This window comes from Triturus cristatus, chromosome 9 (genome assembly GCF_964204655.1).
Source record: "Triturus cristatus chromosome 9, aTriCri1.1, whole genome shotgun sequence".
Taxonomy (NCBI): Eukaryota; Metazoa; Chordata; class Amphibia; order Caudata; family Salamandridae; genus Triturus; species Triturus cristatus.
Genome location: NC_140592.1, coordinates 24,565,397 through 24,592,346, shown reverse-complemented (window position 1 = coordinate 24,592,346; position 26,950 = coordinate 24,565,397). Strand labels below are relative to the sequence as shown.

Here is a 26,950-nt window from a genome sequence, read left to right as displayed (position 1 = left end):
CATGGGAAAGTGTCTGAGGATGTCTCTGGCGTGCAGTTCATGCACCTGGTTAGCGAAAAATACCAGCTCCAGGTCTTCCGCTGTGTGGCAACTAAGGAGCGTTCCTCACTTTCCTTCGGTAATGTGAAACCGTGTGTACAGGTGGCGCCCTTCACTGGTGACTTCAACCTCCATGACTCCTCGTAGGGGTAGTGGCTCTGTCCCGCCATAGGTGTATATTCTTGCCTTGGAGGGCTTGAGCGGGGGTCACGGTGACAACTGCTCGTATTGATCCATGTCCCATCATGTTTACTGACGCCCCAGTGTCTATGAGTACATTTACGGAGGAGCTTGCCACTGTGATGGTGCACATGGGTGGAGGTCGGCGCATCGGACCTTCTTGACTGACGAACGACCCTATGAAGACGTCATCATCATCCGCACCTAGACCAAACCCTGGCGGGGTGGTATCCACTTGATCCAACTGGTCTTCCAGCATCAGTTGCCTCACTGCCGTTGACGGTCCACGCTGCCCTGCCATGTTTGTCTTCGCTCTCCCTCCTCAACATACCTTTGCGAAATGGTTGAGCTTCCTGCATGGGGAGCAGATCTTCTCTCTTGCGAAGCACCTGCCTGCCGGCGGGTGATCCAAGCCGCAGTTACCAAATACGCTCTTCTATGGCGGCCTTCCGGATCCTCTAGATGTCGCCGGTCATCTCTGAAGCGCATCCACTCTTTCTTCTTTTATCACTGGAGGTCGGGAGGTCCCTGACTGCGTAGTGGGCCGATTGAGAGCCGCCTCCATCTCGTCCGCACGAGCGTTGGACAGTTCGTGTGACCTGGCGAGCAGGAGGATTTCATCTAAGGTGATGCCTGGTTGCCTCAGTATCAGGCGGTGCAGTGTCACTGAACGGCATCCTTGTATAACTTGCGCCCTGATCTCCTCCCTCTGGCCATGCAGCGTGCAGGAGCTTGTCAGCTTCCTCAGCCGGGCGTAGAACACATCTATGGTCTCGGCTTCCCCTTGTCTGGCTTGTCGGAGTTTGAAACAATCAAAATCAGGGTTTATTTGTGGGTCAAAATGCCTGTTTAACACCGCCACCGCCTCATCGTTGTTGTCATCCGCCCCTGTGTTGGGCAGCGTCTCAAATAAATTGTACAATTCTCCCCCTCCATAGCACATGAGGAGCGACCTCTTCACCTTCCCGTCTGTCTCCCTCATACCCACGAAGTAGTGATCTAAACGGCCAATCCAGGATTTTCATTGTGCTGCCGCCATTGTCGGATCTGCAAGTTCGCTCAGTGGGGGTAGGGGGGCTGTCGTGATATGACCGGGTTGCGGTGGTGCGTGTAGGGGCACCTGCTGCAGGGCCGGCTGTTGCGCCACAGGAGCACTAGCTCCATTCACATTGGGCACACTTATGACTGGTCGCAGGTGCACTCGCTGAGCCACCACCCCGTGAGTGATTTGCCAGGCGAATTATCCAATACTCCCCCTCCAACCGTGGCGGATGGCTGTGCAGGGGTCTGGACTGGTGACTGGTTGCACTGACTAGTGCTTGTTGCTGGTGGTGAGGGACCAGTCCGCAGCATTGGGCCAATGCAGGCAGTGCAGATCACTTTTAGCCAGTGGTAAGCAGGAGCAGGTAGATGGCTAGATGTGCTTGCCAGTGATTGCTGCCGGTTGGCGAGGGGGGTGAGAGCTGCACAAGCTGGGCCCTGATGACACTTGCAGCAGGCAATGCTTGTTACCTTCCTTGGCTCTTGGGACTGAACTTTGCAGGGTGTCCTGACTGCCCCTGCACCACTGTGTAGCGCGTGGAGCGCAAGGGAGCAAACGAGCACTGTCTCCCAGGGCAGCCGGCTTGACCACGTGGTCGTGGGAGCAAGGCCTTCAGCCGGAGCGGGCATACGCGCGCCTCACCTGCATCACGCAGCGCCTCTGGCAGTACCGCTCGGCCACTTCTGTTGGCTCCGTGGCTCCAACAGCTGACGGACTCAGCTACAACTCCCAGTGCGGGGTGGGCACCCGCTGGGCAGCACACAATGATCGGACGCCGTCTTCATAGCGGGGTGGGCACCCGCTCAACACCACTCACTGCTGGCTGTTCCTCAGAGAGGGGTGGGCACCTGCCGGTGTGGCACGCACCCGTGTCTCCATGTCTCATGCACGGCAGAGCGGCCGAGATGACAGCGGAGGCCGCACAGCGCACCTCGACGGCAGGGACAGCAGCCGGACCAGGTGAGGCACGGCAGAGGTGTGGGTGGGACCCGCCTCGTCGCCAATGTGGCGTCCCACTCGCTGCACTGAGGCTAGGCCTCTGACGTGGCTACACAGCCTAAACAGGATGACACACACACTGTGGGTTATGTGCGAGCCAAAGACCATGAGCGGTCTTGCACTCATTTATTTAAGCCTTCGGGCGAGCCCGCCCTCTGGGTGCGTGCGTGTGTGTGAGATACAATGTATGGTGCGGGCTGGGTGGCACCGACACTACAGGGTGGTGACAACTAAACTTTAAGTTGTCTCTTCTTCTCCCTTCTTTCTTCTCTTCTCCTCCTCCCCACCTCCCTCTCCCCCGCTGCCCTCTATCCCCTCCTCCCCCCGTCCTATCTTTGGGAATTTGTTCTACTGTTGTTTATATCTAAATGCCAATAAAGAAATGAAAAAAAATGTGTTGATGCTTTGCAAGTACTCGCGAGGTTCCTGGCACTGGGGTCCTTCTGTCAGCCCAGGTCAGGTGGAAGCTGTCCAGGGAGGGCCTGGTGCAGCTGGGAGCCCCAGGGAAGCACCCTGGCCATTCCGAGGCAGTGCCTGCTACCCCAGTGCCTGCTTCTTACCACCCCACTCGTGGCTCAGAGACCCTATTCCAGAGAAGAGTCCCCCACTGTGGCCACTGTGCTGAGAGGCGCTAACCTATGTCCAGAGAAGAGCTCCCTGCTGTGACCACTGGGCCGAGAGGCGCTATCCTTTGTCCTGAGTAGAGCTCCCCAGCTCTGACCACTGTGCTGAGAGGCGCTAACCTGTGTCCAGAGAAGAGTACCCCGCTGTGGCCACTGTGCCGAGAGGCGCTAACCTGTGTCCAGAGAAGAGAACCCCGCTGTGGCCACTGTGCCAAGAGGCGCTAACCTGTTTCCAGAGAAGAGTCCCCCGCTGTGGGCACTGTGCCAAGAGGCGCTAACCTGTGTCCAGAGAAGAGCTCCCTGCTGTGACCACTGGGCCGATAGGCGCTATCCCTTGTCCTGAGTAGAGCCCCCTGCTGTGGCCACTGGGCTGAGAGGCGCTAACCTGTGTCCAGAGAAGAGTCCCTGCTGTGACCACTGGGCTGAGAGGTGCTAACCTGTGTCCAGAGAAGAGTCCCCCGCTGTGGCCACTGTGCCGAGAGGCGCTAACCTGTGTCCAGAGAAGAGTCCCCCGCTGTGGCCACTGTGCCGAAAGGCGCTAACCTGTGTCCAGAGAAGAGTCCCCCGCTGTGGCCACTGTGCCGAAAGGCGCTAACCTGTGTCCAGAGAAGAGCTCCCTGCTGTGACCACTGTGCCGAAAGGCGCTAACCTGTGTCCAGAGAAGTGTCCCCCGCTGTGGCCACTGTGCCGAAAGGCGCTAACCTGTGTCCAGAGAAGAGTCCCCCGCTGTGACCACTGTGCCGAAAGGCACTAACCTGTGTCCAGAGAAGAGTCCCCCGCTGTGGCCACTGTGCCAAGAGGCGCTAACCTGTGTCCAGAGAAGAGCTCCCTGCTGTGACCACTGTGCCGAAAGGCGCTAACCTGTGTCCAGAGAAGAGTCCCCCGCTGTGGCCACTGTGCCGAAAGGCGCTAACCTGTGTCCAGAGAAGAGTCCCCCGCTGTGGCCACTGTGCCAAGAGGCGCTAACCTGTGTCCAGAGAAGAGTCCCCCGCTGTGGCCACTGTGCCAAGAGGCGCTAACCTGTGTCCAGAGAAGAGCTCCCTGCTGTGACCATTGTGCCGAAAGGCGCTAACCTGTGTCCAGAGAAGAGTCCCCCGCTGTGGCCACTGTGCCGAAAGGCGCTAACCTGTGTCCAGAGAAGAGTCCCCCGCTGTGGCCACTGTGCCGAGAGGCGCTAACCTGTGTCCAGAGAAGAGTCCCCCGCTGTGGCCACTGGGCTGAGAGGCGCTAACCTGTGTCCAGAGAAAAGTCCCCCGCTGTGGCCACTATGCCAAGAGGCGCTAACCTGTGTCCAGAGAAGAGCTCCCTGCTGTGACCACTGTGCCGAGAGGCGCTAACCTGTGTCCAGAGAAGAGCTCCCTGCTGTGGCCACTGTGCCGAGAGGCGCTAACCTGTGTCCAGAGAAGAGCTCCCTGCTGTGACCACTGGGCTGAGAGGCGCTAACCTGTGTCCAGAGAAGAGTCCCCCGCTGTGGCCACTGTGCCGAGAGGCGCTAACCTGTGTCCAAAGAAGAGCTCCCTGCTGTGGCCACTGGGCCAAGAGGCGCTAACCTGTGTCCAGAGAAGAGCCCCCCGCTGTGGCCACTGGGCTGGGAGGTGCTAACCTGTGTCCAGAGAAGAGCCGAGCCTCCCGCTGTGGCCACTGTGCTGAGAGGCGCTAACCTGTGTCCAGAGAAGAGCCGAGCCCCCCGCTGTGGCCACTGTGCCGAGAGGCGCTAACCTGTGTCCAGAGAAGAGTCCCCCGCTGTGGCCACTGTGCCGAGAGGCACTAACCTGTGTCTAGAGAAGAGTCCCCCGCTGTGGCCACTGTGCCGAGAGGCGCTAACCTGTGTCTAGAGAAGAGTCCCACGCTGTGGCCACTGTGCCGAGAGGTGCTAACCTGTGTCCAGAGAAGAGCCCCCCCCCCCCCCGCTGTGGCCACTGGTCCGAGAGGCGCTAACCTGTGTCCAGAGAAGAGCCGAGCCCCCCGCTGTGGCCACTGTGCTGAGAGGCGCTAACCTGTGTCCAGAGAAGAGCCGAGCCTCCCGCTGTGGCCACTGTGCTGAGAGGCGCTAACCTGTGTCCAGAGAAGAGCCGAGCCCCCGGCTGTGGCCACTGTGCCGAGAGGCGCTAACCTGTGTCCAGAGAAGAGTACCCCGCTGTGGCCACTGTGCCGAGAGGCGCTAACCTGTGTCCAGAGAAGAGCTCCCTGCTGTGACCACTGGACCGAGAGGCGCTAACCTGTGTCCAGAGAAGAGCTGCCTGCTGTGACCACTGGGCCGAGAGGCGCTAACCTGTGTCCAGAGAAGAGCTCCCTGCTGTGACCACTGGGCCGAGAGGCGCTATCCTTTGTCCTGAGTAGAGCTCCCCCGCTCTGACCACTGTGTGTCGATAGGCGCTATGGGGACTCGACTTTCCTTCTGTATACTACCTTTTATGAATATTACATGATATTGCACGTACTTTGCACAATGTATTCGGCTGGTATGTTGTGTACAAAAAATACGTGAGAGATTGACAGGAGACTGGATCCAGCAGAAAACATCTCTGCCATGGTTTGCAGCCCACGAGACATTTTCTGCTCAAACCAGTTTCATGAGTGCAAACAGTACACAACAGAGCGCACCTGCAAACTGCAAAAATGTAGCAAAATCCACAGGAGCCTGGAGGCACCTCATGAGATTTCCACCTGGGCCTACTCGTGAACTTCATATCGCAGCAGATGTCAACGGCAAGCGTTTAGGTCACTGAGCCATCCTGCCAGCTCAGTCACGCCCCCTCAAGACATTAGTTCTCAGGAAATGATGTCAACGGGGCGGGCTCAGTCTCTGCAGCCCTGCTCACCTTCCTCATTGTAGGAAGTCTTACGTCATGTCATACCGAATGGGGGAAATTATACAATGGATGAATTGCTTCTGTGGAAGGGGTGTGCAAAATTATAACTCTGCTTAGTTTAAGTCACTATTATTTAATTTCGGGAAATTATAAAAATTGCAATTGCTTTTTAAGCCACACATCTGACAAAATGTTTTTCTGTAAATTTCTCTTGCAAAATATCATTTGAGAAGGTATTTTCCCCACAAAAATAGGTGAAAAAACTCCTAACGATAGTTTATCTTATTTTGCTGGAAGATAAATTAGCAAAAAGTCAATTTGTCCGAGGTGTCTCCTACAAAACATGTTCTGCTCCATTTTCTCCCGTCAGCAACTTCTAAAAATTGAAATCCCACAAATATAACGACTTGCGCCTCACCAGATGTGTGAACCAAGGAGCAGTGGTTGAGTGGCATGGGGAGGGGTTTATTTACCGACCGCAAGTAAAGGGGCTTGTTGGTGTTTGCGTTGCTTGAACCCGAAAGGCCTTGTTCATGCAAGGTTAGAACTGACTTGAAGACATTATCGCAGTGTCAGACCCCTGACATGTGACGGAAGCGCTGGGAGTGCCAAAGAAGCCAGGGTGCAAGACGTTTCGCAAACACCCTCGCCAGTTACAAGTAAAACTATTCTGGAGTAAGGCTTTCCAGAAAATTAGATTCTGCAGTTTGCTTCCTTTCCCTTTGCAGCATAGCTGTTGTTTTGCAAATAGGCCATTTCTGGGGTCATTTGATGTAATCTGCTGCCCCCTTCTGGCCTTTTCTTGTGGCTCCTTAAGGCCGCTATCCACACTAGCCTTAGTGCGGCACCAGACCAGGGTGGAGGCCATATATGTTTCAAACCTAGTCTCTGTCAACCTCTGGAAGGCCAGTAGGGATGAGCATGTGTGACACAAGACCACAGGCCTTCTCTGATCACCACAGGGTATGTCACAGTGGCATAAAATCTGCCTGGTGGTTACTTGGCGGTCGGTACGCTCCGTCTCTGATCTTCTGGCTGGGTGCTGTGTGTCCCACTTGTGGCCTGAGGCACACTTACCAAGCTAGTTTTAAAAGGCCTCAGTGTCATTTGCATCTGTATGTGTGTCAGAAAGTATGTCACCACAGCACTCTGTTATTCCATAAACAATCACTCACAAGGACTCAAACTCATACCCTGAGACGCGCTGTTTAAAAGCGACGGCAGGCCTCGGAAGCAAAGCAGAACAAAGGAGAGGACATGTAGAATGTCCTTTTTGTGAGGGGAAAGCACTTCTAAACAAAGGTCCGCGCCGGAACACTGCCAACAACTCTTATTTATTCTTTGGAAAAGAGAACAGGGAGAAAAAATAAGATGTAGTGACCCCTCGTGGCCACACTTTGTGCACTGCATGGAGTATGCATGTTTGAGTCATGGAGTTTGTATTCTTTTGAATATTGTTCTTTTCCGTTAAAAAAAAAGGTCCTTCTTATGACTTTCCTGTGGACATTGGCTTTGTGGAAACGGTTGTATGTAAGAATATCACAAAAACCCTTTGCTCCAGCAGGAAAAAAGGCACGTACACCAGCTGCTGTCCATGCAGGTAACAGCGGCGGGGCAGTGGGGCAGGGTAAGGGGGAAAATAAATAAATAATGTACTTTCCCTTGGCATCGTCCCTCAAAATCCCCCCTAATACGGCCCCACCACCTCACCGCTGTCACCTGCACGGACCGCAGCTGACGTACACGAAGCTTGTAAGATTACGGCTTCTTTTAATGAAAAGGGTCCCTCGTGACCAAGCAGGTGAAAGAGAGAACGTTTTCGGCTGATCAAAAGCCTTTATCAATCTGATGGGCGCCATTTTCTTCCCGCATATATAGGGGCATATTTATAATAACTGACGCATCCCTGAATATCAGCAGGGATGCGCCAGTTATTTTGCGCCCCAGCTCCGCCACCATGGATGCGCCTCATTTATAATGCAGCGCACCATGGGGCAAAAACGGCACAGATGCGTCACGCATCTGTGCCATAAAAGTGGCCCATTGCTGGAGTTGCGTCGCAAGCGCGACGCAGCTCCAGCAATGCTGTGGGCAGCCCTATCTGCACAATGCTGCGTCAATCCTTACGCCTGCTTCAAGCAGGCGCAGGGTTTTGACACAGCATGGGCTCAAAAGTGACTGAGTGAAATCTTGTAGATTTCACTCAGTCACTTTTAGGAGGCGTTCCTGCGCCGGAACGCCCCCACCTGCCCTGGAACGCCTACATGTGGCGCAGGGCTTTACAACGTGACGCATCTCCCAGATGCGTCACGTTGTAAATACCCCGCACCATGGCGCAGGATTTGCGCCGCTGCTGCGTCACAAAAGTGACGCAACGGCGGCGTAAATGAGGCGCAAGTCAAACATAAATCTACCCCATAGTGCTTAGTGCAAAGAAATGGTAAAAATACTGCACGAGCTGCAGATACTTTAAAATCAGATTACACATTTGAATAACTGTACAAATAAACAGGAATAACTTGCAGGGTGTGCAATTGTGTACATCTTGAAAATAAATGAAAAAAATAAAATCAAAAAGCAGATATTAATACAATTCATCCATTACTAGTAAATATCACATGGCGTCAACCACCTCTCATTAATTTAAATGAATACACTGAGGGTTAAGTACATATGGCTCATACTATCGACCTGAAATGTCAAGTTTAATAAACCGAATTCTGCTTGATTCATGTCTGCCGAGCGATATGATCACGTGCTTTTGTCTTACACAATGACTACTACATGCAGTCAAAATTACGTAATGCAGAAAACACTTAAATGAAGAAAGAACGCCAACTTCGTCAAAGTGCAATGACATGAGTTTTCCCAATAACGCTTAACACCAAACTTGCGTATGAACAGTGCCGTATCTACTGAAAGGACTAACATGAGACTACCTATCCCATAATGCCACAGTGTGGCTCTCTGTGCCAGATGTCCAAAGATACGGCAAATAGAAAACATAAGTGTTACCAAATATTATAGCGGTGTGGGTTTATTGCACAGGTTAAATAAACATTGAAAGTTCCACGGTAGACAAAAAATAAAAGTTCCACCGTTCAGCATACGCTGTTTAAGCGAAGACAGACCGCAGGCATTCCATGCAGTCCAATCCGAATACTCCCACTGTACAGCAACCCACGTGAATCTTACAGCAGGGTCGGGTGGATCCCCATACCAAGACTGATAAGCACCACAAGCCTCACCACGGTTGGGAAAATGCCCATGCGGTGCCCAGTTACCAGAGTGACCACGGACTGCTGAGGGAAACTGCAGGGTACGTGAAGAAACTCCGTCTCCGCGCTGAAAGCCGTTAGGTTTCCCCACGCCGAGTCTCCGTCTCCCACTGTGCCCACGCTTCGTATTACTCGTCCCGTGGCTTTCTCTGGGGGCAGTCGGAAAGCACTACCATACTGTTGCTCCAAGTTAGAATATCGTGAGCATCAAGATACGGAAATGTGGAGATAAGAACGGTAAATACACATTTACCCACGCACAATTACAATCATGTTATTATAGCCTATATTCTGGATACAATATTTTTGTAGGACGATATTTAAAATAATTTTCCAGTAAAATTCCATGGAACTCTGGGTATATTATTATTATTATTATTCTGAGTTTTATATAGCGCCTGGTTACCAATAGGCATCCCAGCGCTTGCCGGCACATACCGCTACTGCAAGGATGAGGGGATTACACAAAAACAAAAAAGTTTTTAAAAGTTTACGGAACCGAAGGAGACTAGCTTCCGAGCGCAGTTGTAGGGGCAATGAATTCCACAGAGAGGCCACATTTATTGAAAATCTTCTGCCACCGGTTCTTGCCTTTTTCACCCTGCCAACCTGAAGGAGATGTTGATGATCAGAGCGGAGAGAACGAGAGGCCTTGTAGGGCTGGACCAATTCCTCCAAAATAGGTGGACCTACCCCATGCAAAACTTTGTAGGCGATGCAGAGTGACTTAAATTTCACCCTGTCCCTCACCGGGAGCCAGTGCAATGCCCTCAACGCCGGGCGGGCAGATTGACGCCTAGGGAGACCCGTCAGGAGCCTAGCAGCCGCGTTCTGCACTTGCTGTAGTTTATTCAAGGTAGCCTCGGGAGCACCCAGGAAAAGCGCATTGCTAAAATCCAGTCGCGAGATGATAAGTCCCTGGATGAGAAGCCTACGAGTGGCTACTGGGAGCAAAGGCAGAATCTTCTGGGCTGAGCGGAGCAGGCCGAAGCACACGCCAGCAGTCTTTTTGGCATGGGTTTTAAACGATAGGTCCTGCTCCAGCCATACTCCCAGGCTCTTGATCTCCAGCTTGGGGGGGGTACCGGTCCAAGACAGTCAGGCCAGCTGCTGGGGGACAAAGATGGAGAAGAGTTCACACACTTGTAGGTGTTTCGGGTGCAGTTGACATGGGCTGGAAAAGGTGGGGCATATTTGCATTTCTTGCCCGTAGGTAGGCACATCGATCATTGCAGCGTCACATTGATGAACATTCACAGGTGTGAAGTAGGGAAAGCTAAGTGTACATAATTTACACATGGGTGAAAATATTATGCACAGATACACAATAATCATGTGCTTTTACTTCCACATTTGTAAATCGTGTGAAACGTACGTGTGCATAAGTTACATATCTACCTCTATAAATTGGAGTCGGAGTGACTTGTAAGTAAGCCCGGGCGGTGAACTCCACTTCGTTTAGAGAATTTTCAGCGCTCCGCGGAGCATGCAGAGTTGTGAAAAACTCTGCTACGCCTAGCGTAGCAGAGTTTTTTTCCCCTCTCGGGCTCCCCAATGTTGAGTTGGTGAGCCCGAGCAATTGAAGGAACCTGTTCGCGTTGAGAAAGTTGCCGCTCGAGTAGAAAATCTACTCACACCCCATCAGGGGTCAACAAATGCTATATAAATGCAAATCTTTTTCTCTCTTCTATCCCTCCGCTATCCTTATTAATCCAAATAACTGACTAACATCCACCACTCAAATTACTTTCATATTTCACTATTCTAATTCACCACTAATCTTTTATGGGTTCCGGAGTAGCGTACTACTTGCCAAAAAAGCGCTTCGATGCCTCGTCAGGGGTAGTAAGCGCTATATAAATGCAATTACAATACAATACAATACTCGAGCGGCAGAAAAGAAGCAGAACCCTCTTGCGCTACGCATGGTGCCATTTGTGTTGATTTTCTAGCACAGGACAAACACCCGGTGCGGAAAATCAACGCGAACAGGCATGACCAGATTTTTTTATCACTTCGCGGAGTTGCGCATAACATAACTCCGCTTACTTGTATAATAATGCACTTGGATAACAGATGATTGCACTTTTAATGACTTCCAAATGTAAACAAAAGGGAGAGATGGAACGTGATTGCGGGGCGAATTAAGGCCACCCCAGAGTTCCAGCAATGACTGAACTTTGCTTCCTTGAGTAAGTCGCCCACTCTTATGGGGTAAAAATGTGAGAAGAAATGTGTAAAAAGTACAGCTTACATTATTTAATGAGGCTGACCCTCCACTGTTTGCTTTGCTTTTTACATTTCCTTATGTAACCCTCCCCCGCCCCCTGTCACAAAAATAATTATGTAGGCCAGTCATGTAACTGGGAGGGCTGGAAGCACGCCTCTGGGGGCTGCCTGCACATGGGAATAGTGTTAAAACAGACATGGCAGTGCTGCAAAGAGGGCGGAGCCATAGTGAACATGTGAGAGCCGCTACATGTGACCTAACACACAGCTTGGGAGAGAGACCCCACCGAACTGTTCAGATCACAGACTCACGTGAAATCTCTTAGCTGCAACATCAGGATAGAATCCCAGTAACCCCTTCGGTACTGGAGAGGTGCTATACGCATAACGATGAACACTGTATGTATTGATTGAAATAAAATTGCTTAATAAACTATTTGTGAAAAAAAACAATAATCCCAAAAAGATGTCACTGAATTATTAATTTGCATTGTACATGAGTGAGCAGACAGATGAACCGAGAGTGTGATCTAGACCGGCTCTGAATAAAGGTGTAGTGTCCTGTCCCTTCCTTTAAAGTGCGTGAAAAATTGCGAGCTAAAATGGGTTGGTACCGTGTGACATAAACTTTCTTTCCATGCGAGGGAGGGTGTAGGGCGGGGCATTCCTCCCAACCGGCCCATATTCTCAATATTCCGTCAAAGATGTGTACGGTGCGCATGCGCGGCCTTGCTTCGGTTTTGTGATGCTTCTTTCCCTCGGTTCCAGCGTCAGCCACTAGAGGGCAGCTTTGCACTCCTGAAAATCTTGAAGGGATATATTTGTCTCAGATGCAAACAAGCAGCACAGGGACTCAAATCACAGATGTGGTAAAATACACAACTAACGCGCTCTAGCTGTAAAAGGACACACGCGCATTTTTGGGGGCGCAGAGCCGCTCTGCTGCAGGCCAAACCTTCCTTGTTTTGACTCCTCTCCTTTCTGTCTCCTTCTATTCCAGGATCAAACACACGAACATCGTGTCCCTGGAGGACATTTACGAGAGCCGGAGCCACCTGTACCTCATCATGCAGCTGTAAGTGGAAATGTCTCTGTTCCTTATATAGCGCTCCGGGGGGGGGGGGGGAGTTAATGCGCAGCCCTCTAGCGCCTCTGCGCCCATCTTTGGAGAAGCGCCCAGAAGCCTCCCTTACTCACGCTTCCCTGTCTTAGGAAGCAGGGTGACTTTCTCAAGGGCCCGCACTGGCCTGTTTCCTATTGGTCACATTTGCAAAAGAAACAGTTGATGGACGGAATGTAGGACAATGCAAACATTCACCCCCAGTCACAATCGTTCTTTTGCTCTCCACATCACCCAAGTTTGGACCCAGCCATATGCAAATCAGTCTTGACCCTGTTCCTTATGGGAACAGTCCAGCCCGAACTGCCAAGCCAGGTCCTCCCTGGACCGGAAACAAGCATCCTGGACCGGTTTCGGGGCATCGCCCCACATCAGCCAGGCTAGCTTGAATCCAGTGGTGTAGTGAGCCCGGGACTCACATCTGGGCATACCCTTCCCACTTAGGGCGACAATTGCAGGGAAGACATGGCTTGGCAGTTCGGTCTGGACTGTTCCCATGAGGCACAGGGTCAAGTCTGATTTGCATATGTCTGTGTCTGAACTGAGATGGCGAAGTGAGCTAAAGAATGATGATGGATTCAACCCAGATCTGTGACTTGGGTGAGGGTCTGAAGTTTCAGCGCTCCGCCCATCATCTCCTTGTGTTTGCTCTGTTTCCTATTGTTCTACACACTTGGGAAGATGCTGCTGGGAGGTGCCGCCGCTGATGTAATAAGGGAGTAAACGAAGGCACCCCGACTTTAAGCCGATCCCGAGGGTCCCTGGCTCCAAGCGGTTCATCTTTTAGGGTGTTTGTAATGGCGAACGTACCTTCATACGCTTGTATACTGTTGTGTGCATCTGGCCTGCAGGGCTTACACTGTGGTTTTTATTAGAATCTTATGGTCGTTAAACATTTTTCCAAATAGTTTCTTTGTTTGAGATATATTACATTGTAAATCCACTGAAGTTGTTTTTTTCCCTCTAAAATTAATAGCAGAAATTAAAGTCAGTTGCAATTGTTTGAAAAATGCGTAGATGAGAAGTAAATACTGTTGATGCTTTCTTTCAAGTTGGAAACACAAACTAAAGAAAGATTTTTGTTAAGCTGTTTTCTATCCTGTAACGCAAAAAGCGCGAGCACAGCATTCCATCTGTGGGCGTGACTATCAAAGGGCAGCAGGGGCAGGGCCCGGAACCCCGAGGGCCCCAATGAACACTGAGGGTCCCAAGAACCACGATTATTGCTGTATTTTAATACTCGAGTAGCTGTTAGAGGGGCCTTTCATTGCATGGGCTCCCACCCATAACACCCTGCCCAGGCCAGCACCCACACTTGGTCTTTAGACTTTCATCAAGATGCATGCCTTACAATCAGAACACTTGTCGGTGCAGAAAACATACATTCAATGTCCCCTTTTGTTTCTCCTGAAACTCAAAGTAAATTTTATAATAATTATTGCATGTAGAAATTATTAGAGTAAGAACAAGCATTGAAAATGCATTAGGTCTTGCCTTTGATTAAGTTAAAGCCATTTGCTTTGCTAATGGTATTGTATAGCAAAGCAAATGGCTTTAACTTAATGAAAGGCGAGGCCTATTGCATTTTTAATGCTTGTTGTTTTTGAGTTTTATATAGCACAAACTAGACCCAAAGGTATCAGAACGCTTTACATGAGCACCAGTTGCGTTATAGACCAACAAATTAATTTTTAACAAAAAGTCCTGTCCTGCTCGACTATCCTTTTTGTGCTGCGCTTTCTCACACAGAAGCGCTTCGAAGTAGCTGCTAATCGCTCTAGAAAACAAAATCTAACACTGAACTATTGGCAGGACCACTAAAACTATGGCTTGTTTTTTGTTTGCATAATTAGGGATTTGCCGAATTTGCCACATAATCCACTATCTGCTGCAAAATCTGCAAATTTTAACAAATAAAATGTTTTTAGCTCAAACGGATCAAAAGTTACATAAACTGTGGGGATATGTGTTGGCGCTTTGGAAGACCACCCCCAAGGTTAACTGGCCATCTTTCAGCTGCTTATTTATGTATTTTGTTTGTTAAACTGGTAGTAATGAGGTGAAGTCTTTGCCCAGACAGTATTGCCATGTGGACAAATGACAAAATAATGAAGTAATAGAATCAAAAATGTGCCTTGTTATGCCACATAATTTATTTAACTCTGCCGCATAATTGTAGTAGCCCTGATTATTGCGGGCAAGATTCGTAGGTGCTAAAGGAAGCCAAATTATCATTGTTTTACTCCGACTGGTGGCGACTTCTTGGACCCCAGGTCCCGCGAGCCCTCTGTTGCCTTCAAGCTGTGTAGCAATAACACCTCATGAATGTGCCACGAGTCTATCCTGGACAGGGAGTGTGCTAAATGTTTTTATTATTTCTTTACATTTTCCCTAAGGTGTTTAATGGTCATCAGAGTTTGTTACCGCAGCCAGAGACAATACATCTTCACATGGAGGTCATGGTGTAGATGGAAGATGAGTTGTTGACCGGTTGCCATATAATAATAAACTATGTCAATGGAGCATCGAGTGACAGAATGCAAAATATTGGGCAATCCCTGCCGGAGATGTGGAGACGATGTGGCCTAACAGCTAGCGCGGTCGACCTTGGAGCTGGGGACCCGGGTTCGAGTCTCGGCTTAGAATCTCAACCTCCTGTGATCCTGGGCAGATGGCTTAATCTCCCTGCTCCATGGACATTGTTTATTTTATGGCAACCTGTCAACAACTCATCTTTCATCTACACTATGACTTCCATCCATGTGAAGCTGTACTGTCTCTGGCAGGACCAGACTGTCATCCGTGAATGGCGATGGCCCGTAAGAATGCTGGTGCAGTCTCATGTGGCATGCAGGCTGTTACCCTACTCAGCGATGCACTTATTATCGGCCTCGGGCAGATGAGAGAATGAGCAGACCCTACACCATTCAACCCTGTGAACTGCACGTTGCTGCACACTGATGACTGCAGCCGGCGCCTTGGCCCACTGAGCAATATAGAAAGGACACTCCGCATAGAAAGCGCATTGTGACTCAGTGATTTCTGGAGATACAGTGCTCGGGGGCATCCCCTTAGGGTTTAGGATTAAAGGAGCCAAACGTGGCTTAGAGGAACGCATTGCCCCAGCCCCCTCCCCCTCCTCCTGCCTCACTCACTGCTTTCCAACACCCTAAGTGCAGTTTCCCCGCAGACTGAGGAATCCGAGTCATGCAAGTGTGCATTGGTGCACAGAGTTCTTTTTCTCCATGATGACATGCAGCTATGCCCTGACCACACATTCTTCATTTAGGACTTGCCGCTACCTTTATGACACTTTAAAATAAAAAATGAACTGTGAAGAAAATGTGGTTTTGTGTCCACCGGAGTCAAAACCGAAGTGGATCTTATTTCGTCTTCGGCTTATGAAAACACTGTGTGATCTTGGGCAGACGCTTTAACTCCTCAAGCCTGAGCCTCCTCGTTCTGCCTAGTTTAAACGTGGGACACACTCAACGGACCTTATGTTATCATCTTTAGTTGAAAGACTGAATGTCACTAAGACTACCCCCTTCCACTAGCAAAAGGGTGATTACTGTCAGTGCTACAGGGCATCTTTTGTGGAAATCTGTCCCGTGGCCTCCCATTTACAGCCAAGGGCAGGGGGGGGGGCTTCAGATCTTGATGATCCCAGTGCCGGGGAACGAACCAGAGCTTCTGCACACCCTCCCCTCCAATTTAAGAATGAGCAATTACCTTATTGCCCCTACAATGTCACATTAAATCCCTTGTGCTTTCAAATGGCAGCCGTTTCCAGTAATTGAAATGTCTTGTGCTGTTCTTACACATATGAGACCCCCATCCATTCTGGGGAGCTGCTCTGCCCCTACCCCCCACCCCACAACCAGAGATGTCCCCGTCAGACACAAAGGCCTCTTTGTTGCCCAGACGGAAGGCGGCCCCTCCCACCCACACATCCCTGACTATAAAACCCCTATCCCACGCGGGCACTCGTGAACAGGAAGTCAGAGCCCTGCAATTGTACCCCAAAGATTACATAACACTGTGAGGAATGATTTCCAAATGATTCCTACAGCATCAAGACCGACCCACCCCTCAGAGCTCGACTCACCCACCCTTTATAACTCGACCCACCCCCCAGGACACCTGAGGGCACCTCGTCTGCCCTCTCCAGTGTGACCCATAGGCTTTTATTTATTTGTATTGTTTTATCTAGTGCCGCCCTGCCACGAGTGGGCTTCGGAATGCTGTAAGGGCGAGGCAGGTAACCGACTGCGCACGGTGTAACTGGGAAGCAGACACCCCGAGACAGGCTTTGGTAATTACACTACAGCTTCAGCGCCGGTGACTTTCAGAGAGTGTGTGGTAAAGTGGCATATTTTACATCTGTAAAACACAGCCAGCAGTGCCAATCTGCTGACAGGGTGGCATCGAAACCACACCCCCCGTGCCCGGTCGGTGTGCGCCTGTTGGGGGGCAGGACCTACTGAGTTATCGCACCCTCAGACTCTGCTGATACCCCATTTCCACATGCAGCCCAAAGCAGGGACCCTCTTCCGAGGTCCACTGGCCCATGCCACAGGTAGGACAGTGGCGTAGGGAGACTGCCACCAGCCCGAATGAAAGCTGAAAATTCCGCCACCCTAATGTCCCCATTTAGGCGCTGAAATACAGTCACATATATGGGTGCAGAGGGCCCCTTAAACTCCAGACACCCTTAGATCATAGGTCCCCGGTGCCACTGTGCCTGCTGCACTACTGATAGCTCTTCCCATGGGAGTGAAGCGTTATAAATAGAGTGAGTGCACGCACAGAGAGGGGCTTCGATTTGCAGGACACAGATCCATTTCAGACCATACGGTGTGGGGTCAGAGGGGGCTGACTGAGATCACTAGTAGAGAAAACCTGACCCAGACAAATTAATGACCTGATATTTAATAGCGAGTAACGCACAGCCATGCGGGTGCTCCCTAAAAGAATACAACAAAGCGTTCGAGCTGCTTGCACCTCCATATCCAGAGTTTAACAAGCTGTCGCCACGCTAAGGAATTACAAAGTGAAAGCGCGTTGTGCCTGCCTCCTTTTGGGATGGCCCATCCTGACTGGATCACGGCTTGTTTATATAACACGCCTCGTGAATATAAGAAAGTGCTTCACGACAGGTGTAAACCAAGCCATCCAGTCCGGAGGGGCCGTCCCAAAAAGCCAAAGGGAGGCAACCCAGAAAGCTCATTTCCAATGGCAGGCCACCGTTTACCATAAACAGTGACGCCGGCCAATGGAAATGAGGGGCGGGGCTTCAAGCCCTTCACTGAAACTCCTCATTAGCAATAAATCTCGCCGAGCGTTGCTGTGTATGTGCGCAGCAACGCTAGGTGAGACCTAAAAATGACAGTTTTTCAGAACTGTTAAGCTGGGCTCCTTTGTACCAAATTATATTTTCGGAGCAAGTCGGTGGCAACATTTTTTTTTTTACGCAGCCCCTCAACTTCAAATTACTTTAAGCTGTTCACTGAAATTGGCCATTTTGAGTCATTCATACATTTCAAGGCAGTGGAGGAGGGGGTGGGACTCCGCCTTTGCAAGTGACAGCATCAGGTGTCAAGCCAACTCTCGCCAGAGCTTCTCTATCTCTCACACAGGAAGTCCCGCCTCAGGGAAATGCAGCACACAGAGCATGTTGAATGCGTTACCAGGAGGCCTCAAAAACAGGAAGGAGCGCTCTGGACCCTGGGTGGTAGAGTGTATTCGTTTGATGAAATAAGAAAATGGCGCTCAGCAAAGAGTGCAGTGTCCAGCTGCAAAGTGTATTTTGGCTCTGCGGCAGCACAGAAGGTGCCCAAGGTCGATTCCGGCATTATATACCACATTGTGATTGGGTGATCAGAATTTTAAAGCCAAAAACCGGGACATTTCACAAAAATAGAAGAAGGACTATAATTTTACTTCAAACGAGCGCACAGAATGACCTTGCTCCTCAGCAGAGAATTACAGAACAGACAGTAAGAACATACCTAAAATGCATTTGTAAACCCAGTAAGTTGCCTGTTAATTAAATTGCTTTCTTGAATGAACTGCTGACTATCCGTGCTTTGTAGAACATAAAAAAACAGCTTCCTCCGTTTTCAACCGACCCGCTGAAAACCCGGACATGAGCTAATTTTCTTGAAGTCTGCCGGGACAGCTGGTGAAAAACCGAGACCGTCCTGCCAAATCCGGGACGCCTGGTCACCCTACATTGTGGCTGTTTTTCCCACTCATAAATAGACAACCAGTTGTTAATTTTGCATCAATTTTGGTTGACTATTTGTTATTTTTCAACATTTTTCCTCCCATTTTCATGAAACTGTTGATCTGTTGGAGTCTAAAGGAGGGTTTGCATACGCCATGTTTTGGACTGTGAATGGCCCGCAACACAAAGTCCCAGAATGCTCCGTTCTCTTCATTGTTTCCAATGTAACATCTGACACTTTGTAGGGTCTTCCGCAGCTGGCGCCTGTCCTTGGCAGCCGCCATCTTTCGCCCTGCTCGCTGTTCACCGCCACATTTCAAGTGGGAGAGAGGCGCGTTACTTTGTGTGCAACAAACACAGACATGAAGTAACACGCGCCTCAGTGCCAGAACTTTCCTGCAGGAAGCAGACATCGAATACATTATTCTAACTGTAACCCATTTTTAGCAAATAAAATGATAAAAAAGACACAGATTTTCTTCATCTTTAAATAATCTGTCCCAATTCAGAATACGAGAGCAAAACTCACTGAATGATGTTTCTGCCATGAAATGCCAGGAGGCGCAGAAACAGAACCCCCACCCTCTCACCTTCCCCACACGCTCCAGGTAACGTTACAGTTATGTCCAACAGCATGATTAACAAAGGGTAGTAGGGGCAGGGCCCAGAACCCCGAGGGCCCCAATGAACTCTGAGGATCCCAAAGAACCATGATTATTGCTGTATTTTAATACTCGAGTAGCAGTTAGAGTATTAACAAGTTAACAAGCACTGCTGTTACATTCCCCCAGGCCTAGATATGGTGTCAGGCAGTGCCTCCGGTGGTGCAGACTCAGTAATACTTTGTCGCGAGCCTGTAGACGTCACAGTGTGAGTGGAGTCCATTAGTGTTCCTCCATTTCAACGGCTCTGGGGGCTAGACAGCACCACCTGGTGGTCCCTACAAGTGATGAGCTGCCACTAGGAGAAGCTGTTGCTCCAGAGTCTCTACAGGTGAGCTGCCACTAGGAGGAGCTGTTGCTCTAGAGTCTCTACAGGTGAGCTGCCACTAGTAGGAGCTGTGACTCCAGAGTCACTACAGGTGATGAGCTGCCACTAGGAGAAGCTGTTGCTCCAGAGTCTCTACAGGTGAGCTGCCACTAGTAGGAGCTGTGACTCCAGAGTCACTACAGGTGATGAACTGCCACTAGGAGGAGCTGTTGCTCCAGAGTCTCTACAGGTGAGCTGCCACTAGTAGGAGCTGTGACTCCAGAGTCACTACAGGTGATGAACTGCCACTAGGAGGAGCTGTTGCTCTAGAGTCTCTACAGGTGAGCTGTCACTAGGAGGAGCTGTTGCTGCAGAGTCTCTACAGGTGAGCTGCCACTAGGAGGAGCTGTGGCTCCAGAGTAGCTACAGGTGAGCTGCCACTAGGAGGAGCTGTGGCTCCAGAGTCTCTACAGGTGATGAGCTGCCACTAGGAGGAGCTGTTGCTCCATAGTCTCTACAGGTGATGAGCTGCCACTAGGAGGAGCTGTGGCTTCAGAGTAGCTACAGGTGAGCTGCCACTAAGAGGAGCTGTGGCTCCAGAGTCTCTACAGGTGATGAGCTGCCACTAGGAGGAGCTGTTGCTCCAGAGTCTCTACGGGCGATGAGCTGCCACTAGGAGGAGCTGTTGCATAGAGTCTGCACAGGTGATGAGCTGCCACTAGGAGGAGCTGTTGCATAGAGTCTGTACAGGTGATGAGATACCACTAGGAGGAGCTGTTGCTCCAGAGTTTCTACAGGTGATGATCTGCCACTAGGAGGAGCTGTTGCTCCAGAGTCACTACAGGTGATGAGATACCACTAGGAGGAGCTGTTGCTCCAGAGTTTCTACAGGTGATGATCTGCCACTAGGAGGAGCTGTTGCTCCAGAGTCACTACAGGTGATGAGATGCCACTAGGAGGAGCTGTTTCTCCAGGGTCTCTACAGATGATGAGCTGCCACTAGGAGGAGCTGTTGCTCCAGAGACCCTACAGCTGATGAGCTGACACTAGCAGGAGCTGTTGCTCCAGAGTCTCAACAGGTGATGAGCTGCCAATAGTAGAGCTGTTGCCCCAGAGTCTCTACAGGTGAGCTACCACTAGGAGGAGCTGTTGCTCCAGAGTCTCTACAGGTGATGAGCTGCCACTAGGAGGAGCTGTTGCTCAAGAGTCTCTACAGGTGATGAGCAGCCACTATGAGGAGCTGTTGCTCCAGAGTCTCTACAGGTGATGAGCTGCCACTAGGAGGAGCTGTTGCTCCAGTGTCCCTACAGGTGATGAGCTGCCACTAGGAGGAGCTGTTGCTCCAGAGTCTCTTCAGGTGATGACCTACCACTAGGAGGAGCTGTTGCTCCAGAGTCTCTACAGGTGATGAGGTGCCACTAGCATGAGCTGTTGCCCCAGAGTCTGTACACATGAGCTACCACTAGGAGGATCTGTTGCTCTAGCGTCTCTATAGGTGATGAGCTGCCACTAGGAGGAGCTGTTGCTCCAAAGTCTCTACAGGTGATGAGCTGCCACTAGGAGGAGCTGTTGCTCCAGAGTCTCTACAGGTGATGAACTGCCACTAGGAGGAGCTGATGCTCCAGGGTCTCTACAGGTGTGCTGCCACTAGGAGAAGCTATGGCTCCAGAGTAGCTACAGGTGAGCTGCCACTAGGAGGAGCTGTTGCTCTAGAGTCCCTACAGGTGAGCTGTCACTAGGGGAGCTCTTGCTGCAGTCTCTACAGGTGAGCTGCCACTAGGAGGAGCTGTGGCTCCAGAGTAGCTACAGGTGAGCTGCCCCTTGGAGGAGCTGTTGCTCCAGAGTCTCTACAGGCGATGAGCTGCCACTAGGAGGAGCTGTTGCATAGAGTCTCTACAGGTGATGAGCTGCCACTAGGAGGAGCTGTTGCTCCAGAGTCCCTGCAGCTGATGAGCTGACACTAGGAGGAGCTGTTGCTCCAGAGTTGTAACAGGTGATGAGCTGCCACTAGTAGAGCTGTTACCCCAGAGTCTCTACAGGTGAGCTAGCACTAGGAGGAGCTGTTGCTCCAGAGTCTCTACAGGTGATGAGCTGCTACTAGGAGGAGTTGTTGCTTCAGAGTCTCTACAGGCGATGAGCAGCCACTAGGAGGAGCTGTTGCTCCAGAGTCTCTACAGGTGATGAGCTGCCACTAGGAGGAGCTGTTGCTCCAGAGTCCCTACAGGTGATGAGCTTCCACTAGGAGGAGCTGTTGCTCCAGAGTCTCTACTGGCGATGAGCCACCACTAGCAGGAGCTGTTGCTCCAGAGTCTCTACAGGTGATGAGCTGCCACTATGAGGCGCTGTTGCTCCAGAGTCTCTTCGGGTGATGACCTACCACTAGGAGGAGCTGTTGCTCCAGAGTCTCTACAGGTGATGAGCTGCCACTAGCAGGAGCTGTTGCCCCAGAGCCTCGACACGTGAGCTACCACTAGGAGGAGCTTTTGCTCTAGCGTCTCTATAGGTGATGAGCTGCCAGTAGGAGGAGCTGTTGCTCCTGAGTCGCTACAGGTGATGAGCTGCCACTAAGAGGAGCTGTTGCTCCAGATTCTCTACAGGTGATGAGCTGCTACTAGGAGGAGCTGTTGCTCTAGCGTGTCTACAGGTGATGAGCTGCCACTAGGAGGAGCTGTTGCTCCAGAGTCTCTACAGGTGATAAGCTGCCACTAGGAGGAGCTGTTGCTCCAGAGTCTCTGCAGGTGATGAGCTGCCACTAGGAGGAGCTGTTGCTCCTGAGTCGCTACAGGTGATGAGCTGCCACTAAGAGGAGCTGTTGCTCCAGATTCTCTACAGGTGATGAGCTGCTACTAGGAGGAGCTGTTGCTCTAGCGTGTCTACAGGTGATGAGCTGCCACTAGGAGGAGCTGTTGCTCCAGAGTCTCTACAGGTGATAAGCTGCCACTAGGAGGAGCTGTTGCTCCAGAGTCTCTGCAGGTGATGAGCTGCCACTAGGAGGAGCTGTTGTTCCAGAAGGAGATGTAAGTGGCCTCCGCTCTATGCACCCAGTGAAACCCGTCTGCATTCTAACCATGTCTCCTTGATTAAAAGCATGACCCCTTCCGGCTGCATGAATTAGTGATGTGAGAAATTCATGTAATTTGTCTTTGCATAAATATGCAAATTTATGTCAAATTACGAGAAATGCGAATTCATCGTTTTGCGTTAAAAGTAATGCAAAAACACCAAACCACCGCAAACAACAGCTGCTTGCGTTCTGTTGTTTCCATGCATTCGTGTTGAGTTTTTACTACAAATGGCACTTTGGGGGTTAATCATTACAGCGAATGGCATGTAATTACGCAAAGCGGCTCTATAACAAGCAAAGCCCAACATTCCTGAAATGACATGAATTATGACAGCATCATTTACATTTTGCCCAGGCCTAGCATGAATCGTGGTCTGGAATGCCATCTCGCATTTAAGATCAGTACGAAATCTGAACATCTACTCACATTTGGGCTCTGATGTGCCTTGATTTTTCTTGGGTGGCAACCTTACACAATGAACCTCGCCGGGACCCCTGAGAGGACTGAAGCATCCCTTCACTGTGGGGCGCTCCTGGATGTACCCAGTGGCTTGAGGGGGGATACTACTTACTCCTTGAGGAGAACGACTCTGGACCCGCCACATATTCGGGCCACCATTTTGGCCATTTCGATCCTTGACTGGCCAATATAAATAATTTTTTGCATTGTATGAGCACTTTGAACAGAGTGACTAATCACTCAAGTTCCTGATGAATGCCCTGGAACCCCTTTTGGGGCCCACTAATGGGCAGAAACATGTTGACCACTGAGAGGGGTAGATTTGTTTAAAAACCCCAGTCCTCTTTTTAACTCTGCGTCTTTGGACTTACAGAATAAAGAGATTTTGGCCCTGTGGAGGTAGCTTTTATCAAACATCACATATTATAATTTCAGTTGCTTTCTGTCCCTCACTGACTCTAATTCCATCGCTCATCAAAACACCTCTGCTCCTCCCACTTTGGGGGTTGTAGCCCACACCCTGGACCTTGCAGTCCGGGTGTGAGGGGCCCCAGAGATGAAGCATGTCACCCTTGGGTGAGTGAGGGTTCTCGTCCTTAAAAAGGACTCCTTCCACGGAAACAATTTCATTGCATCACATACTTAGTTATTATTTTCATAGGGTGTAGCTTCAGGCAGTGTACTAGCCTCTAGCCCTCTTTTTATCACAATACCAGGCGTACTTGTGTGTGAATTAATGTAATGGTGGGATTAGTGCGTAGCTGGTAAGGCCGATCCCGAGATCCCTGGTGTGAATATTAATCTTACATAATGGGCCAGATGCCTCTGTGGTGTGTGTAGGAGTTTTGGATCTGTAACTTTTCCACTCAAAACCCCTGCAGTTCTCAATGTTCAATGCAGTAACTTTTTTATTTTTTTGTATTTTAAAATAGCTGTTCCTTCTAGTTGGGAGATGATTAAGAGTGTTGTTCTTTAAAAGAAACATAATTATTCTATTCACAACCTAATACGGATTGCGATAGTACAGAGCAGGGCTTGTAGCTCAAAGACCCTGAAATGGCCAGACCTCGGCACACTGCGCGTGGAGAGCGATGCAGTACTTCAGGCACTTGTCTCAAAGCCTTGATGCTCTGGCAGGGGCGCCTGAGGTTGGAGCCACACGTGAATGCTGACCCGCCATGTTGGTGTTTCATTGGGAGCAAGTAAGGTCGGTTTATTTTGGGAAGGTGACTGGAGGCTTCTGGGTAGCTGATAAAGGTTGAACAGTCTGGTGAGGTATCTGGGAGCTGGTCCAAGCACTGTTCTTCCAAGTTTTGTTTTACCGGGTCAGAGCCACGGACGCGAGGTAGAGTGGTCGGCTGCTGACAGCCTTAGATTGTCCTTTGGTACCCATGGCACCTCTGAAGAAGGTGATGAGGGGCCCTGAGACTTCCACAGTTTACAGATGCACATTTACTTTACACCGTATCAGCTGCCCTGGAGACTGGGGTTCTCCTGCACCATGAGGTGCCGGGCCACTGTTACGCCCATGCGTGATCCAGCCACGTCTTGTATGCATCTCAGGAATCCTGAAGGGCCTAGCAGGAAGAGAAAGTGGGGAGACCTCTGTTTACTTTCTATAGATTCCATCCTTCCCCCCCACTTCCAACTCCTCAGTTTCAAATGTAAGGATATTTATTGTTGGTTGAAACTGAGACAAGCTCATAACCCTGAGATGTCATCATGGGTGCAAGGGTGTATGATGTCACTTCTTGTGACATTTTGTTCAACCAATCTGTAGGGTAAGAGTCATCTTGGCTGGAGTAAAACCCTTTGATGACCCCAGTCTGATGATGCACGGGTGCATGGGTCTGAACTCTTAGTAAGTTGTGAAGCTTCTTAGGAGCACGTCCTGACCGATGACGCGATGCTACATCACCACAGTGAGGGCAAAAGCAATCCCATGCGCACAAAGCAGCAGACAGTGATCCCCACAGATGAGGGGTGCTTGGCACAGCGACTTGTTGCCCACATTTAGTCTTCAAAATGTAGGTCTGAGTCGAATGTGACCATCAGCCCCCAATATCTGGCATGAGAGGAAGTTGTGGGCGGTGCGTGAAGCGGCCAAGATCTTCCCCTGCAGAGTTGAACATTTGTTTCTCATTCCACTCTTATTTCAAAACAATCTCTGGTAAAAAAAAAAAATCCAGCACAGTTGGACTTCTACAAAAATACTTGTTTACTGAGAGAATTCGGTCTCAAAAAATGTTTGCGGGGAAACACTTTCTAAAAAACTTATATCTGTTACTCTTTTTGATGCAGATGTTTTGTGCGACATTGACAAGTGTGAACTACAGCAACTTTGCAAAAGTTTGTGTGCGGAATGTTAATTTTGTTGACCCTACAGTTTGCATATAGCTAGAGGGCTACAAAAGGGCGGGAGGGGGAGTCCTGGGAGCCGAAAGAAACCTGTGGATTTGTTACCGGCTGAGAGGCGCAAGTGTGTTGCCTCAGTGTCTGGGCGCAGAGGGTGCTTGCCCAAAAAGTACTTTTGTAACAGAAGCGTCGTACGTAGAACAGGATTGCACATCAGGTCTGGATGAAACCGGTTTAATAAAACCAGAATAAAATGAGGACTTGTTTATTGTGATAGTGACAGGAAACGTGCTGTCCTTCTAATGTTCTCCTTGTTTTCTATTACACACACTTACAATTTGAGGCAAAGGGAGATGACGTGATTTGCCTGGGAGGACACCATTTTTTCCCTCATCTACAGAAGAGAATTTCTCTATGTTCCTATGTCAGCAGATTCACCCCAGGCTCATAATTGCGGGGTTACCAGGGCAATACTCTAGTTCATAAGTACAAGGGAACCCAAGAATCGATAGGGACCACGTGTAGTAATTATTTTCAGGAACAAGGTCCGTACAGTCAATGAACAGATAACAATGCTCTGGAGACAAGAATAATGTCCAGGAGTAATCAAAAATGGACATGTAGTACACTTTTAATCAAACATATATATGTGGAAGATTAGCTCACTGTGGCGGTCGGAGGCTCCTGCCATCGCATCAAGACATTGGTTCTTGCCGATTTCCCGACCCTGGGATTGAGGATTGCTCTCCGTGGGACCTTTCCCCGTGAAGGCTACACACTTCTCCGCACTGTGGATTGTGGTTATATTTGTCTATGTAAATTCTACCTTGATTTACTACCTCTGTTTGGCCACGTGTATTAAACCCCGTCATGCCGTATCTGACGCTATGATAGGTGTTGTTAATTATACATAAGGTGACATGTATTATTTGCACACCAATAAATGTAATCAGGCATGTATTTTGAAGACCTGATAACGATCCTGCATTAATCACGGATCGAAACATCGTCGGCCATAACCACTCTACCCTTTAAAAATGTGTATATGACTTCTGGGTATAGCAGTGTTCTCCTTGATGTAAATAAGTGACCCCCATTCTGGATTCAACTGATGGTCATTGTTTGTTTTCTTGTTTTTAACACCCGTTGAGGATCCCCCCAGTGGGGTTCATCTTCCACACATATAGATGTTTGATTAAAAGTGTACTACATATGGAGAGTTACTTTGTGTGAGTCCCGCTCACAACGAGGCTGCCGTATGGACAGGAAACCATAAGACCCTTTGCCAGGTTAGTGGCTGCTCAGTGAAGAGGGGGTGGTCTACAGAAGGTCCACTCTTGGTGCAGTGGCGGTGGTCAGTAAGGCAGCCTCTGCTTTGCTGAATACATTTGTCCTGTTCAATGTTTTTCTTGATGACGTTATTGCCCAAGTGTGCGAGATTTCATAGCACATGTCTTATTAGCTAGGGTCATTTTGGAAGAGAAAGTCATTTAATTAGCAACTTACCTCATTTGTTAGTTTCTCTTATTTAATTGAGGAGTTTTTTTATA

General features: G+C 49.8%; 1 protein-coding gene across 1 annotated transcript in view; it reads left to right on the top strand.

The window, feature by feature from the left end:
• CAMK1 (calcium/calmodulin dependent protein kinase I) overlaps window positions 1-26,950 on the top strand; it is a 456,222-nt gene that overhangs the window by 382,580 nt on the left and 46,692 nt on the right. Inside the window, exon 4 of the mRNA XM_085624276.1 lies at window positions 12,204-12,278. Coding sequence (XP_085480402.1) covers window positions 12,204-12,278 — 75 coding nt within the window. The remainder of the gene's footprint in view (window positions 1-12,203; window positions 12,279-26,950) is intronic.